At 40.4% G+C, this 16,379-nt stretch overlaps 1 gene segment (V, D, J or C); it reads left to right on the forward strand.

The window, feature by feature from the left end:
• Window positions 1-10,301, forward strand: part of LOC101840468 — a 46,739-nt gene extending 36,438 nt beyond the window's left edge. Inside the window, 2 exon segments of the V gene segment in view lie at window positions 6,852-6,889; window positions 9,776-10,301. Of these exon segments, the coding sequence occupies window positions 6,852-6,889; window positions 9,776-10,098 (361 nt within the window).
• The last annotated feature ends 6,078 nt before the right edge of the window (window positions 10,302-16,379 follow it).

Here is a 16,379-nt window from a genome sequence, read left to right on the forward strand (position 1 = left end):
AATGCTTCAAAAAATCCCCTGAGCTCACAGACCGCAGTTCTGTGGTCTTTCTTGAAATTCATCATCACATGCCCTCCAGGGTTTTAAGGTTTCTGTTGAGGAATCTACTGTTTTCTTTTGTTTTGATTTGTTTTGTTTTGTTTTGATGGGACTTCTTTGGATGACTTGTGCTTCTCTCTTGCAGCTTTCAGTATACTTTCTTTACCCCACATATTCTCATGCTGTCTGAGTGTTTAAAAGTACCCTTCTTACTAACTTATGTTCATCCTTGGAATGTTCCTAGATCAGACTCAGATTCTGTCCTATCCTTGATACACTCCATGGAGCTTTTTAATTGACTTATTGTGGTTTTTATTTCCAGTATCTCTGCTCAGTTGTTTGATGTTCTATCTCTTTGTTGAATTCTTTCATACCCTGCACCAACTTCCTAATTTTATTCAACTGTTTATCTTTCTTAGGATGTAAGAGCTTATATTATTCTTTGATCTTTTTTAGCATGCTTATGATCATTCTTTTGAGTTTTGTCTGTGTTCCCTCTCCTTCATTCTCATTAGAGGCCATTATTGTAGGATTAGGAGTTTGGAGATGGGTTATGTTGTTTGGTTCTTCATGCTTTTTTATTACTACTTTGGAGATTGCAAAGGTAATTTCATTACTTAAATTTTGTTAACAGTTATATTCATTTTGTTGAAGTGTTTACAATGGGATAGATTGTGGCAGAATTGAGTCTGTAGTTCAGATGCGTAGTCTCAGGCTAAGAGTTCACGATGTCTTCTGTGACCTCTGCAATACTTCAAGAGTAGGATAGCAACTGCAGAAGCAACCACAGCTTCTGAATGTGCCCAGTGACATGCAAATATTACACTAGCCAATTAACAGTAGCCCCTTTAACTTCAATAAATACTGGATAATGAATGAAAAGGATAGTAAGGTGTATACTATGATTTTAGTTGTGAAGATCAAGACTGAGAAAAAAATTTTAAAGATCAAGAGTGAGAAGGATGGACTATGGCAGAGGATAAGAATTAATATTAGATCAACTTTGAAAAAAATTCAAGACTGGAAAGGTAGCTAGGAGGGGCATGGTCAGCGCTACAGGTACGGGAGGGGTGAATATCTCACTACACATACATAAGAAAAGGAAAATGGAAGGAGAGGAAAAAGGTAGGAATGAGAAGGAACGTATATGAGTTGCTGCAGGGGAAGAATAACAGAGAGTGACGATAGACTGAGTGGCAAAACATACAGAACAATCCTAGAACCTAACTGAACAATACACAAATTAATCTAGGCCACTATGGCATATGAATGCAAGAGTGAATATTAGAAAAAACTACAGAAAATTACTCAAAAATTAACAATAACAAAAATCTTGAGTGTAATTTTAAAAACGCACTCAATTTTTAAAGATCACATAAGTCTGTATTTCTTCCTTGGAATTTGACTTCTTTCCTTCCTGGTGATATTTCATGTATCAAACTGTATTGATGAGGGAGATGTAATTTGCAATTCCAGTTCAAACCTGTAGAACCCATTGTGGTATGTATTGCCACAATGGACTTAGGCAAGTTACCTTCTGGAATGAGTTTCTGGCACAACCACATCAAGCTGGATGGCTGAAACTATCCCTTCCCTCCTTGGAAGTTTCTCTAGTTGTCTTGGTGCTGTGAGGCAGATGGGTAAGTGAAGCCTTTGGCTTCGATAGCAGCCTTGGGTATTCTAGGGACTGTGCAGGTGTGTGTGTGTGTGTGTGTGTGTGTGTGTGTGTGTGTGTGTGTGTGTGTGTGTGTGCCTAGAAGGGGAAGTTATAGTCATTGTCCAGTAGTTCCCACAAACCTCAGCCAATCTCTATACTCTCCTTCAATTTCTTCATTTGCTGGGTTTCACTGTAGATCATGTTATCCAACCCTTGGCCGCCCAGCTGACTGTTTCTACAGAGCATACATGTGGAAGCAAAATGACAAAAACAACCACACACAATACGTCAGTGGTAGACACATAGGGGAAGGCAGAGAGCTCAGAGTTCAGCTTATCACATCTATAAAATGAGCTGCAACCCACAGCAGCCAATATGTAAATTTCAGTGGTTTAGTCCCTCTGAGGTTAGTAAACCCTTACCCAGTTGCTGTTTTCTCTTTCATGTGAAGTAAAATGGCTGTAGCTAAACATCCTTCTGAAAACAAGAGACACGTCTGCGTTTTCCAGACTGGGACCAGAGTTTTGGGTCATGCTGATGGCCTGCACACGTACACATGGCAGGAGAGGACTGGACATGTGCCCACACGCCTTTCTCCAGGGACAAGCAGAAACAGGCACCTCATCCTCAAGTGGCATCCTTTGTCTCCCCTCCTTCTTGGCCAAGGGGACCAGACTGCCTTTTATGATGTGAATTTACTATCCAAAGACAAGTCCAACTGGAACAAGAAGAATTGCCTATCTAGGACTCTATTATGACTGATAAACTAAAAAGGAAATACTGAACAGGAGGCTTCAAGGTGGATATTCTGGTGCCAGGTAGGGAAGCCAACACCCCTCAAACATTGCAGAGAACAAAATTGTTTGTTTCTGACATGTTGTGTGCTCTAATATGTTGTTACTAATATGAAAAAAGCTTCCTTAAAAGACTGTTTAATAGTGGCAAAATTATTTAATAATGGCAAAAAAAGCATGTTTCTGGAATTTTATCTAAGGAATATCACTGACATAACTTGTGAATTGTGTTTAGGATAATTTATAGATGTGTTTTTATGCTTACTGGCTCCCCTCTTCCTATCCATCTCCGTTTCTCTTCACAAACAGGTTAAATATTATTCTGAGAATTTATTTGGCTTTCCTGAGGGTGAAATTGGAGGCAACATTAAAAATGAATCTATTGGACCGCTTCTCTCAGAATTCTATTCCCACTTAATTCTAATCCCACTCTGATGCATTAAGTCTGGGAACCACCCAGCTTGTCTTACAGATATTTAGCCTTTCCTCCATGGATTAACTAATTCCCAGCATGGGCACTATAGAAGCATAGATCCCAGCAAAGCCTCATAAATTCACCTGAGACATCCTTTGCCTACAATAAGTCCCATATTAAATATTTCAACAACTTTCTCAGCAATGCATGTTTACTAGAATAAAGAGCCAGCCCCGTCAGCTACCACTGTGTGGCCAAACACAGCTTCACAACGATTATCTGCTGCTGCAGTCATTTTTCTGTTCCAACTAAATTTTGCTTACTCAGAGCTGTGTCTGCTGTGGTGCCAGCTCATCTAGTCTGCTCCCATGTCACAGTCCCCAATTCTGAATTGGGGAAAAAAATATCTCCTACACAGAACCAGAGAGGCTTTTACCAGAGACAGTTTTTAAAAACATTAATAGAGAAAAAGAAAAAATGCAATCTAAAAATGTACATTTTTTCCTCAGTGGCATAATCTCTGTTTCTGGTAACTATAAAATGAATGTAGGAAATTAACTATTATCAAATGAGTGAATGTAACAGTCAAAGAATATGCAATACAAAGGCTTATATACAATAGTCAGGAGAATATAATATGTCAATAGTTCTCCTAAGCAGACCCAGGTGGTGTAACCTTCTAGAAGAAGCCTGTACTTCAGGATCCATATTTAAAGGTTCATGGTGTCAGGCCATACATAGTATTCACTGCCCCACATTTTCATGAAAATATCTAGAAGCCTCGTTTGTCTCCTTTGCCGACTTATTTGTGTTCTTTGTGCTCTACAAAAATTAGTTTAACCAGACTCCTATTGATGGATATTTGGTGTTTGTGTTCTTGTTGCCTTTTAAACAACAATACAATCTGTATAGACATCTGAGCCCACACAACCACTCATTTCTGTGATGGACTAAGGAGTTTTCCTCCCTCCCACTCGGATACTCTCTCACAAGTACGCTGCTTCCATCGGGTGATTATGTTACTGGTGTCCACCCAGCAGTAAGAGTGCTAAGCACATGAGCAGTAGATTCAGGTCCAGGCTCTACCCTTTAATGCTACAAGACAATCGATACTAATTTCTACTTCGTAGGGTCTTACATATAGCTAAATATAGTGAGTCATAAACAATGCCTGGTGTTTTGTAAGTTCTCAACAAATGTCAATCTATATAGCTTCCATAACTAAGAAGAAACTCGCTCTCCATTCTCTTTAGGATGCATATTGGTTGAGCTCATCAGCTATTTTACACACTTAATTTCTATTTTCTCTCTACTTTCAACTGGATTCTTCTCTTTCTCATCTTCTGGTAAAATACAATGTAGAATCTGTCATTCCAGATTGGCAAACTGGCTCTTAATCTGCTTACATTTGCAATTTCTCTAAGAAAAGTTGGTAGTTGTAGTGATGGGTACTAACCTTTCATCCGTATTGTAGATTACTCTCACTGATTATATTATTGACTTTTCCATTGTTTTTTTCATTTATTATGCTAATATCTGATGAGTGCTTGTCAGTTACATATAGTAAACCATAGTTCTCAAATATCTGGATAATAAGCTGGGCGTTGGTGGCGCACACCTTTAATCCCAGCACTCGGGAGGCAGAGGCAGGCGGATCTCTGTGAGTTCGAGGCCAGCCTGGTCTACAAAGTGAGTTCCAGGACAGCCTCCAAAACAATAAAGAGAAACCCTGTCTTGAAAAGCCAAAAAAAAAATATCTGGATAATAAAGCAGCAAACAGCTTACCATATACTAAGGAAGAGAGAACCCAACAGCAGTTAAGAGTAAAAAGGTTTTATAGCCCAAACAACTTGTCTGCAAAGACAACTCACTAGTGGAAAGATGCTATTGAGCTGGATCTTGAATGACAGCTGTTTCTGAGCTATCCTAGGGAAAGTAGAGTGTTCAGAAGCAAAGAAAATGCTTTACAAATGCTGGAGGCCATGGTAGAACTGTAAGGAGTTTACCAAGGTAGGAAGAGAATGGGAGTGGATGGTTAAAAGAGAAACAAGGTTGTAGTAAATAAACCAGCTCTCAAAGCCAGTTCTTCAATATCTTTAATTAATTGCTGTGGAGACACTAACTCCAAAGACAGTATAAACTTGGTTGCTCTCAGTGACACCTGAGTTCTACCTGCCCTGTAACAACAAGCCAATTCCATGAGTAAAATCTTATTTTTCTCCTTTGTTGATGGTTGCCATTGCCCCATATGTCACTCAGAACTCAATTCCAAAGTGCAGAGCACCTTGGTTTTATAGATAGATAGATAGATAGATAGATAGATAGATAGATAGATAGATAGATAGATAGATAGATAGATAGATGATAGATAGATAGATAGATAGATAGATAGATAGATACGGCTTCTATGAAACAACATTAAAGCAAAGAAATTCAAATAGAAAGTCATTCTGAGTTCTGACTTAATATCAAAGTTCCCATGCAGAAGTTCCCATACCCACTTACCCCAGGAAATGTTATAAACAAATGGCTATTCTTTATTTTATTTGGTTTTTTAATTCGTTTATGTGTGAGTTAGTGCCTTGTGTTTGTGGGTACAGAGGTCAAAAGCTAGTACAAGATTCCTTGGAACTGGAGTTACAGGCAGCTGTGAGCTGCTTAACATGGGTACTAAGGTCCTCTGGAACAACAGCAAGTATTGTTAACTGCTGAGCCATCTCTCCAGCCCATTTTATTTTTAAATGAACAAATGATAAGCAGTCCTGTATGGTAAGCTGCTAAAGAAAGAGACATAATGTACAATATCACACATATAATAAAATAAATTATCTTCTACAAATTCAAGCCTCGCCTATGAAAATAAATATTTCTCTGTCAGAGAAGCCCAAGAGTCTCCACGCATGCTTGGAGATGGGGTTAAGCTTTAGCAGCTGACCTACTGCTCTGTTCCTCTTTGGCAAGGAGGGTTTTTGTACAGACAGACAATGGAGTACTACCACTGTGGTGGACGTTCGGAGCTGGCACCAGGGTGGAAATCAAACGTAAGTAGACTCCAAACTCACTTTCCTCCGTTGTCTGTGTCTCATAGCCTCTTTGTCTAAATGTGATGTACAAAATCTGAGTCTGAAACCAGATCCTGGCATTCTCCAGGGCAAAGATAAATAATAGCTCTGTAAGCAAAGTTGGGAATAGATTGTACATTGTCTCTGAAGTGCAAATGTGATCATTAAGACACTGATAGTTCTAGACAAGGCCTTGCTCAGTAGTCAGAAGGTGATACTCAGTTTTGTATGGCGGGGAAGTGAAGGGAAACCAGTGTGTATACACGTTTGGAGATGGGACCAAGCTGGAAATCAAACGTAAGTGTTCTTCTCAACTGATTCCTTACTGTGTCTAATCAGGTTGCTTTGTCCTTTTTTGTGTGTTTTCCTTAATGAGATTTCAGGGATGTGACAAACTTCATTCTCAGATTAGATGTTAAGGAGGGAAAACTGTTCCACAGGAGGCTGGCTAGTGGTTTGTTTTTAGGCTTTCTAAACCAGCATAACTAAATTGGGGAAAGAGGGGTACTTGCCTATCAAGGGAGGTTTTTGTAAAGGGAGAAGTTAAAGTAGATCACTGTGAAACACGTTTGGTGAAGGAACCAGACTGGAAATAAAACGTAAGTACATTTTTACTCAACTGTTTGTGAAGTTTGAGTCCCACTGTGTCTTTTGTGTGAGCCTGTGATGTTTTGGATTAAATGAACTGTTCCTGGTGACCCAAAATTTAAATAGAAGTGCACCAGAAAATAGCCAGTATAAAAGCTGGACAGACAGACTGACCTCATGTCAGATTTGTGAGAGGAATGGGAAAGAAATAGTTTTTCTCTGAGCTTGGCAAATTTGATTGGGCTGACTTCAGAGGCAGATTTTGGCAGAGGGGATCATTGGCATGAGTCACTGTGATTCACTTTCGGCAGAGGGACCAAATTGGAAATCAAACGTAAGTAGATTTTGGCTCAGTTATTTGTGACGTTTTGGTTCTGTTGTATTATTTATGTTAGTCTGTGATATTTTGGCTAAATGAGTCATTCCAGGTGATCCATATACATCAATAGAAGAGTCCCAGAAAATAGCCAGAGTGACGGCTAAGCAAAGAAACTCAAGTTAGGCTGGTGAGAATAGGTTTGTGAGGGGCTGGAGAAGAAAGAGCTGGGTTTTTCCTCGGTATTTGGCCAGACTAGTTGGGTTGGCTTCAGAGGCAGGTTTTTGTTGAGGGGGACCTGTCAGAGTCTTCACTGTGGCTCACGTTCGGTCCTGGCACCAAGCTGGAGATAAAACGTAAGTGCATTCTTCTCATCTTTCTTTTATGTGTATGATTTTTCATGTTAGGAATTAAAGTCAGTTCCAAAAATTAGCTGAGTGGCAGAAAACCTGTTCATCTTGAGAAAGTAGAAAGGGCTCATCAGTTAACGTGGCATACAATGTCAGATTTTCTGTTTATCAAGCTATTGAGATTAGGGACAAAAAAGGAGACTTTAGTTGAGGAGAAAGTAGTTAATACTGTAATCACCATCAAGAGATTAGACTGGAGATTAAATATAAGTAGTTGCTGTCTATTGCCTTCTGATATCTGGGTCTAGAAGTGTTGACTTCTAGAAGTTTAAGTAGGGGAATTGGGAAGAAAAGGAATGAGGGCACTTAGGGAAGGACAAGAACTAGAGTTGGGTTGGGCTGTAAAAGTTGATGTGGAAGCAAGACTTTTTGTTGAGATCAGCAGAATGACTCCAAGGATGGAAACTGTAGGTGAAAAGAGGGGCTTGGAGCGCTGAGAACAGACATAAATTCACTTGTATTGAATTTCCTCAAATACGGTGTTGAGTTTTACATTACCTATGTTATAGCGCAGTTGAGTGAGGGGGCCTTAGGCTGCTTTCCCTCTTTTGTCTCACAATTTTTTTATAACTACAAAAATCAGCATAATGCCCTGAAATAAAATCGGTAATATGTTTAAAATTATGACTGCTTGGGATGTAGAAGAAGTGGCTTTCTGAATAGTCCAAAGAGACGTGATTTTTAGAGTCTAAAATGTGTCACAAAATGTCAAAATGAGAGACTATAGGAACAAGTTCTTGGCAGATAGCTCATTTTTTGTCTCATGTCTACATGAATGCAAATTATAATAGCAGAAAGAGTATTATATTTTTTAATGGCCACGGTTTTGTAAGATATATGGCCCTTTGTTTCCCCCAGTTATTTTTTCTACCGCCAGCAAGGGGCTGAAATGGTCTGCAGCCTCTTCCTTACGACGAAATGACTTCGCGGCCATGCCAACCATTCAGAGTGGCCGCTAAGAGCCACACAAACCCCGCGGTAGCGACCTTTGCTACTTGTGGATCATTGAGGCGCAGTGATAAGAATGGTGCCATTAATGGAAAGAGAATAGAGATGTGACAGACAGTACACTAGCATGGGAAAAAGGTGACTTATTGGAGATTTCAGAAATAAAATATATTTATCATTATATGCCCTTATTTTCCCATTAGGGAGTTATAAAAGGCAGAGAACTGTTTTTTACCCAGTGTTATATTAGTGTATATGATACTTTGGAAGTAAAAGCAATACCAGGGAAACTGAATTAACACCACTTGTACACCATTCAAGTCATGGTAAATCTACTTTGAGTAAACTCTCATTAAATTTCATTAAATTATATGGCATATTAGCTGGTGAAAATAAGATAAATTTGTGACAGGTTTTAACTGGTTAGGTAAGCTATTTTTCTTTGTACAAAAGTATAACTAATAAAAATTTACGATAAACATATTTTCCAGTACTTTAATTCAGTGGTAGGAAAATGTTTAACCTGGTCATTTTAATTTTGTAATCTCTAGAATTGTTTACTAATTTTTGTGTGTGTGATTGACCCTTCCCCAGTCAACCACGACCATTTAAGGACCTTTTAAAATTCTTGAAATCATTTTAGAGTTATTCAAGTTATTTAACCACTTTTAATTACTTTAAAATGATGTCAACTCCTTTTAAAACTTCAAATTAAAAAAAATTTATTTGAAGGGGAGACAAGCTGCCCCTAATTCTGTTGTTTTTCTTGGCAAAGGGCTCTCGGTTTTCATTTTTACTATCACTCTGTCACCTAAGGGTTGGCATCCCCACAGTGGGGGATTTCCGAGAAGCCATCTGGCAGCTTCTGAAGGTCAGAAGTGAAGTCAGCCAGTTCCTCTCAGGCAGATGGCCAAGATTACAGCTGGCCTCTTCTGGTGTGCCTAAAAATTGCCCCATGTGGTTACAGACCATCAGACCAGGACCCAGGTCTCACCTGGAGGCCTTGGCGAGAGCTGAGAAAGTTGCTGGACATACAATCCAAGCACAGACTATGGCTCAGTGACCTGTCTGTAGGGTGGGTCTCACTTGGCCACACCAAAGGAAGCCATAGAGAGGATGATATCAGAGAATTCTTGAAAGAGGCAGGAGAAAATGAAAACCAACTTTCTGTTCCTATCCTATGCGTTTGTGTGTTCAGACTCCCAAACACCAGGGATGTCAAATAAACTGGCTTGTTTTCTCTCTCTGAAGCATGGAACCATTGCAGCTGATGGGGAACACAGTTTCAGGGAAGACAGGTATAGAAGGAAGTCTGGGAATAGCTTCAAAGGGTCAGACACAATTTACTTTTCAAAGAAGTAGCCAGGAACTAGGGAATAACTCAAAACCAGCAAGACTGTACATGTTTACTTCCTAGCCTCATTCTATCCTGAAGGATCGGTGTGCTTTTCTGTGTGTCTGTCTACAATGTGACTGTCCACACACAATGCACCCAAAGAGAGACCTTTCCTGTTACTTCATGCATCCTCTGTGTTTCCTTCCTCAGGGTCTGATGCTAAGCCAACTGTCTCCATCTTCCCACCGTCCAGTGAGCAGTTACAGTCAGGAAGCGCCTCACTCGTGTGCTTCGTGAACAACTTCTACCCCAAAGACATCAATGTCAAGTGGAAAGTAGATGGCAGTGAAAAACGAGATGGCGTCCTGCAGAGCATCACTGATCAGGACAGCAAAGACAGCACCTACAGCCTGAGCAGCACCCTCACGTTGACCAAAGGAGATTATGACAGCCATAACTTGTATGCCTGTGAGGTCACTCATAAGACATCATCTACACCCATTGTCAAGAGCTTGAACAAGAATGAGTGTTAGAGCCAGAGGTCCTGAGGCACCGCCACGTGCTCCCTACGACCGTCCTCTGTCTTCCCCCCGTAAGGTCTTGGAGCTTTCTCCATAGACTACCTACCACTGTTGCAGTCCTCCAAATCCCCACCACCTCACCCCCTCCCTTTCCTTGGCTTTTATCATGCTAATATTTGGGGAAGATATTGAATAAAGTGAATCTTTGCACTTGAGATCTTTGTCTCCTTTCTTACTAAAAGGCCGTTAACAGTTGTGTTTCCAGTTACCTGGTTTCTCTTCTAAAGAAGTTAAATATTTAGTTTCCCTGAAATCCAATACACTTAAAAAATAAAATAAAATCTTCCATCTTCCCTATATGACTGTCCTCTACATGACAACCTTCTCTAAGCTTCACAAGTACTACTCACATCTCACCCCTCTGGGCCGTGGTAGGTTGGAGGAGACTTGCTTCCTAATTTTCCTCTCCTAAGTCCTCAAAGACCAGAAAGGGACATATTCTGTGATCTGATTCAGCCCACCCTGAAAACTTGACAAATCAATGGAGAGTATTCACCACAGGAAGTAGAGACAACCTAAATGAACAGGCCACAGGGAAAGTTTGGGCCCATCACAGGCCCTGAGCTTCATGAGCTCTTAGACCTTCGTTGTGTTTTTAACATGGATTGACTCCTGTCTATCATTGGATAATGTTGGGCACTGTCCACAGCCTACTCCAAGACTCACTATACTGTGAGATTAAATACATTCATCAAAATTATGAAAAGGTTCCATAAAGCTGGGAGGTGACCATCGTTATTTTTGGCTGTATCACCTGTCTCTGTACACCAGAGACCTCAAGCAGCAACCAATGTTCAGAGACTCATTTATAAAAGCCTAAAACTAGAAACAACCAAAGTGTCCACCAACAGTTAAAATTTTGGTATGCTCATATGGAGCTCAATAAATGAAGAGCAACTAAAGCAGCAGCATAGTTTAATCTCATAAACGTGATGGCAAGCAAAAAAAAGAGACAGCTGGATATCTTCATCCACATACATCTAAAACTAGGTAAAAACAAAATTAAAAATTGAGAGGCACATTGATGGAGGTGGGATATGTTATAACACAGTAAGAAGGAAACTCTGGAGATTTGGGGATGTTCAGTTTCTCGGTGTAGGCTGTCACTTTGTGAAAATTCATGTTATGGTGTTGGGAATCTATGTTCTTTCTGTGTGTTTTATACTTCATAATAACTTCACATAAAGAAATGCCTACTGCCCAGGGCATAGATGAGAAAGCACAGAAGGAATGGATCAATCACAAGTCAAAGCCAGAAAGACAGAAATAGAGGATCCAGGATCAAATGTCCTCATTCCTAACTCTGCTGTCTTGTGCCCTCTATTAGTCTGCCTTCCAAAGCTCACACAACAAAATGTGAGTCAAACACATGATGCCTCCTTGGGGTCTCTTCCTCCTCCATGCATCAAAACAGGAGCATCCCTGTATAAAAAAATGGGATGAAGGAGACCTTCAGCAATGCGTCAAGGAATATAAATAACTTTTTCTGATATGAAGAGGCCATATATCAAAGGTTATATTTGGTAAGGAAGAGGATACATAACACTTTCACCCTCCCCCTCTTCCTGGAGGCCTGTGAGTTTAGTCCTTCATGGGCTCATACACTCAACACACATTTACTAAGCACCTTCTCAGCCTACACTCTGAAGGAAGCAGAGAAATAATTGTAATAGTGTCGCTTCCCTCAGTTAATACACAGTTCAGTTTTCCTACTCCTTCCCTTTCTCACTCAGCACTAGAATGTGAGGTAAAGTACAGTCACCAAATTAGATGGGAAACAATTAGCCTTTCTACCTCTTCAGAGTCTTCATTAGTCTCCACTTTCTGAAACTTTAGAGATTTTTTAGGGGTTTTTATAATTTAATATGTCTTTTCAAATAACATGAACTTGTTCACCATTTCTGGGAACCAAATTCAACCATCAATAACACCTATAATCTGGCTATGAATGCAAAACATGCCTCTTCTGAGAGGCAAGATTCTGAACCAGACCCATCAGGACCAAAACAAGAGAAAATGAATGTTGTATGTTGAATCATGCTCCTCAAACATATGTATGTTCAAGGCTTAACTACAACAGTGACCACAATAAAAAGGAAGGTAAAGGATATCTATATAAGCTCTGAGATAATTCTGTGCTTAGTGGAAAAAAACATAGTCTCATGTCACATGTCATATTCTTTTCATTTAACATTCTTGAAATTAGACCATTAGAGAAAAGGAGGACAGATCACAGATTCCCAGGAGCTAAGGATACTAGGGACAAGAAAAGATATGACTATCATGTGGATGTCACAAAGAGGATCTTCATGGTCATGGAATCACTGTCTTGATTGCAGTGGTGTTAGATATGTGATAAAATAGTTTAGAGCTGTATACACATATTACACCAATGTCAAATGCTTAATTTTGCCATTATGCAATAAATATTTTCACAAAGTGGGTGTAGGTCACATCAAAGATGAGACCATACTTGTTAGGAATATAACTTAAAAACCATTTGTGTAACTCAAAGCCATTTTGTGTGACTTGAAATAATATGATGCCTGAACTTGACACTAGGTAGATCTTAAAGTAAGACCTATACCTCAGAAGCAAGCCCCTCACAGGTCATCAGGCAGTTCACATATTATCTAAGCCCAGGACAGGCCTTGCTATACTAACGTACTACCCTCAAGGTGGTGTTGATATACTAGTAAACCAGCCTCAAGCTGTTAGCCATGATAGCACAAAGCTACTGCCCAGTAAAATGATACAATAATTGGAATTTGGGGAATGGTCTCTAGGATCACTCTGTGGTGCTCCTAAGACATGGCTTCTCTAGCCTTTGTGTTAATAACCATCAGCAAGAGGACTGGAGATTCTGTGTGGCCCTGATTTCGGTGACTGTTGAATTTCCTGCACTGTCACTGGGCCCACATAGGCCCATCTGTCAGCACTAGCCATTGACCTACATTCTCGAGGACCTCCTGGACCTCCATCAGTGCCAATTTCCTAGCCTGCCACAGCTGAAAACCATCACCGTAGATGTGGGTTGAGCCTGAAAGCTTCCAAAGCATTCTCATCAAAGAAGATTCGCCAGTGGAATCCTGCAGCATCATTTCTGCCCAAACGACTATTCCCTGCCAGGTGAGATGTCTGCTTAACTTTTTTTATTAGCATGATACTATAAGGAATGTTTGTGTGGATAAACCAAGCATATTGGAAAGACAAATCTTGTGTGGACATCCTAATTGAGGAGAGCCCTACAGTCTATAGGCCAATGCTCTCTACAATACTGCATCCAAATGAGTCCTAAATCCAATGTTTGACTTCTTTATATAGAGAAGGAGATTAATGATGTGGAGACACCAGGGAGTGCACCATATCACCATGGAGACATACTGCAGTGATACGGCAGCATTTCAAGGAAGAGTAAGGACTGCCTGGAAAAGCCAAAGGCTGGGAAAGAGGTATGAAATGGCCTTTCCCTCAAAGTATCCTGAGGAAACCAATTCAACCAATACATTTTTGCTTAAGACATCTAACCTTCAGAATTGTAAGGGGGTAACTTCCTATTGTTTTAAGCACTAGTGTATGGCACCTTGTTCAGGTAGAGCCAGGAAACAGACAGCCAAAAGGATCACTTAGCTTCCAAGGACCTTCCTTCTAAATTTATGAGTTGCCCCACAGGTGTTCATCTGCCCAGAGAATGTTGTGTCCACTCACGGGCTTCTGTATCCCCTCAAATATGAAAGGTTCAAGTCAATATGAATTAAAGATCAAATACACAAGATATCCAGACTGCTTCTCTTGGTAAGTAACAGACAGGCCTTCTGCTCTAAAATATAAACTGTGGAATCAGCCTTCAATTGTGTCATGTACTGGCTGTGTGATTTGTTACCTTGCATGGGACTCAATTTCTTATGTGTTCGATGCATGTGATGATGGCAATCACTGGACAGGCAAGAAGTTGTGAAGTCTAAAAGGAGCAACAAACATGTAGAGTTAGACACACTGCCAGGCTGTCCAGTGAATGAGCACATTGTGCTTTCAGTGACGTGCAGGATGGACTATGTCTTCAGCACCAAGTCCTATGAGTCTCACAGTAGGTATAAGGGCCAGAAAGGTACCGCAGAGAAAGAAAAGAATGGGGGTAAATTAAAGATGGAAGGCAAGAAAAAAATGGGAGAAAACAAAACCATCCCCACACTCAGGAGACAGAGGTAAGCTGGTCTCTGTGAATTCCAAGCCAACTGGTCTATAATGAATTCCAGACCAGCCAAAGATACATAGTGAGTGGAAGGTTGGAGAAGAAGGAAGGAGGAGGAGATCTGCTATGGAAAACTAGGAAGGCCCTGCCATGGCAGTCCCCACCCATAGATAGGTCAGATAGATTCTTAGCATGACGTAGGGTGTGCCTGATACTGAGAGAGAAGAGGAAAGGCCACACCCGTGGTGCAGAGGGGAATGTCAACTGCTGGATAACTAGGTCTAGATATCTTAAGAGCAGTGTATAGATTATACTGAGGCAAAAACGCAATAAGAAAAATCAGAACTTCTCAATAGTGGACAATGGGATTTAGTGTCACAGATTGGGACAAGAGCTAACACACCACCTCCTCCTGTCATTCCTATCAAGTCACCCACATTCCTCCTCCCCAATCCTGGTTCCCTTAGGTGTGTGATCCCCTCACCCTTACACCTGTCAACAAGACAGAGAGCTGCACCAGGGGTCTAAAATTCCTTTCCAGCTCTAATGTCTGCATCTCAGAGTGGGATCCTTTGTGACTTCGAATGATCAGTAGCTTTCCATTTGGAACTTTTTGGTCTATAAATGAAAGAATTTTGGAGTGGGAAAGGGTGCATGAGCCCCCAGCATTAATGAGGAGCTGTGAACAGATGATGACTTCTGTGGGGGGGGGGTAGTTTGCTCTAATCATGTGGCTTCTGCTAGCATGTTCCAGTGAATGACCTCACATCCAGGAGTACACAGACAGCAGAAACTGAAGTCAATGGGTCATTTTCAAAATAAAAAAGGGCATGAAGTTGGCAGGGTTGGAAGACAGGGGTAGATTATGGGGAGTTAGTGAAGGAGTAGGGGTGAATGCAATTAAATGCAAGAAATTCTCAAAGAATTAGTTAAAACATTTCCTTTAAAAGAAAGAATTTCCAGAACCAGCTATGCTTCCTAAAATTTGCTTCTGGAAAAGTCAACAAGTTAAATAAGTTGTTTTGGAGAAAAGACAAAGGGAGAGAGGGCAATAGGGGAAGAGGGAGGTAAGAAAATTAAGAAAGGGATGGAGGGAGAAAGAAGAAGCAAAGTTGGTTGATGCAGGATAAGAAACAAAACAGGAAGGAGAAAGGGAAGCCAAGATGGATATGTGTTTATCTGTGACTTGCAATTTGTCTTGGCAAAGTTATTGATGAGTCTAAGACTAAACTCTTCTCTTGTGTCAATCCAGCAACATCTTGCTCTTTCTTACAATCAGGACCCCAGTAAACTGGTATCTGTACCCCCTTTTATCTTCTTGTAGAAGGGTTGTTCATAATGGGTACCCTTGTGAAAGGAGAAAAGTTCATACTGAGATGTGCTACAACTTTTTTAACACCAAGTTTGAAAAGTTTGTACAATATGTGTATAATTAATAATTGCTATGATACAATTTAGATTTTGATTACACATCAAGATGGTGATACTATGGATGTATTAGGTTAAATCAATATATTAATAAGTTTAATTTCACAAGGTTATTTTTATAATGGGGTTATTAGAAATTTTTAAATTTTATATGTCTCATATTCTATTTCTTTTTTATTATTATCATTTTTTATTTTAATTTTAAATAGCTTGTTTTACATGTCAATCCCAGTTCCCTCTCCCTCCCCTCTTCCCGCACTCCCCTTCCCCCCCTCCCTCCCACCCTATTGCCAAATCCTTCCACATAGGGGATATCTAGAGTCTGTCATTTTACTCTTGGTAGGGTCAAGGCACTCCCCTAAGAGTCCAGGCTGAGAGAGCATCTCTCTTTGTGCTATAGGCACATGAAGACAGTTTGTATACCAGGGATAGACACTGATTCACAGCTCAGGGCCCCATAGGTTGCCCAGGCCTTCTCACTGACACTCACATTTGGGGGGTCCAGATCAGTCCCATGCTGGCCTCCCCACTGTCGATCTGGGGTCCAAGAGCTCTCCCCTGTTCAGATCAGCTGTCTCTGCTGGTTTTGCCAGCCCATTCTTTGCCAATTTGT

This window comes from Mesocricetus auratus, unplaced genomic scaffold (assembly GCF_017639785.1).
Source record: "Mesocricetus auratus isolate SY011 unplaced genomic scaffold, BCM_Maur_2.0 Super-Scaffold_100676, whole genome shotgun sequence".
Taxonomy (NCBI): Eukaryota; Metazoa; Chordata; class Mammalia; order Rodentia; family Cricetidae; genus Mesocricetus; species Mesocricetus auratus.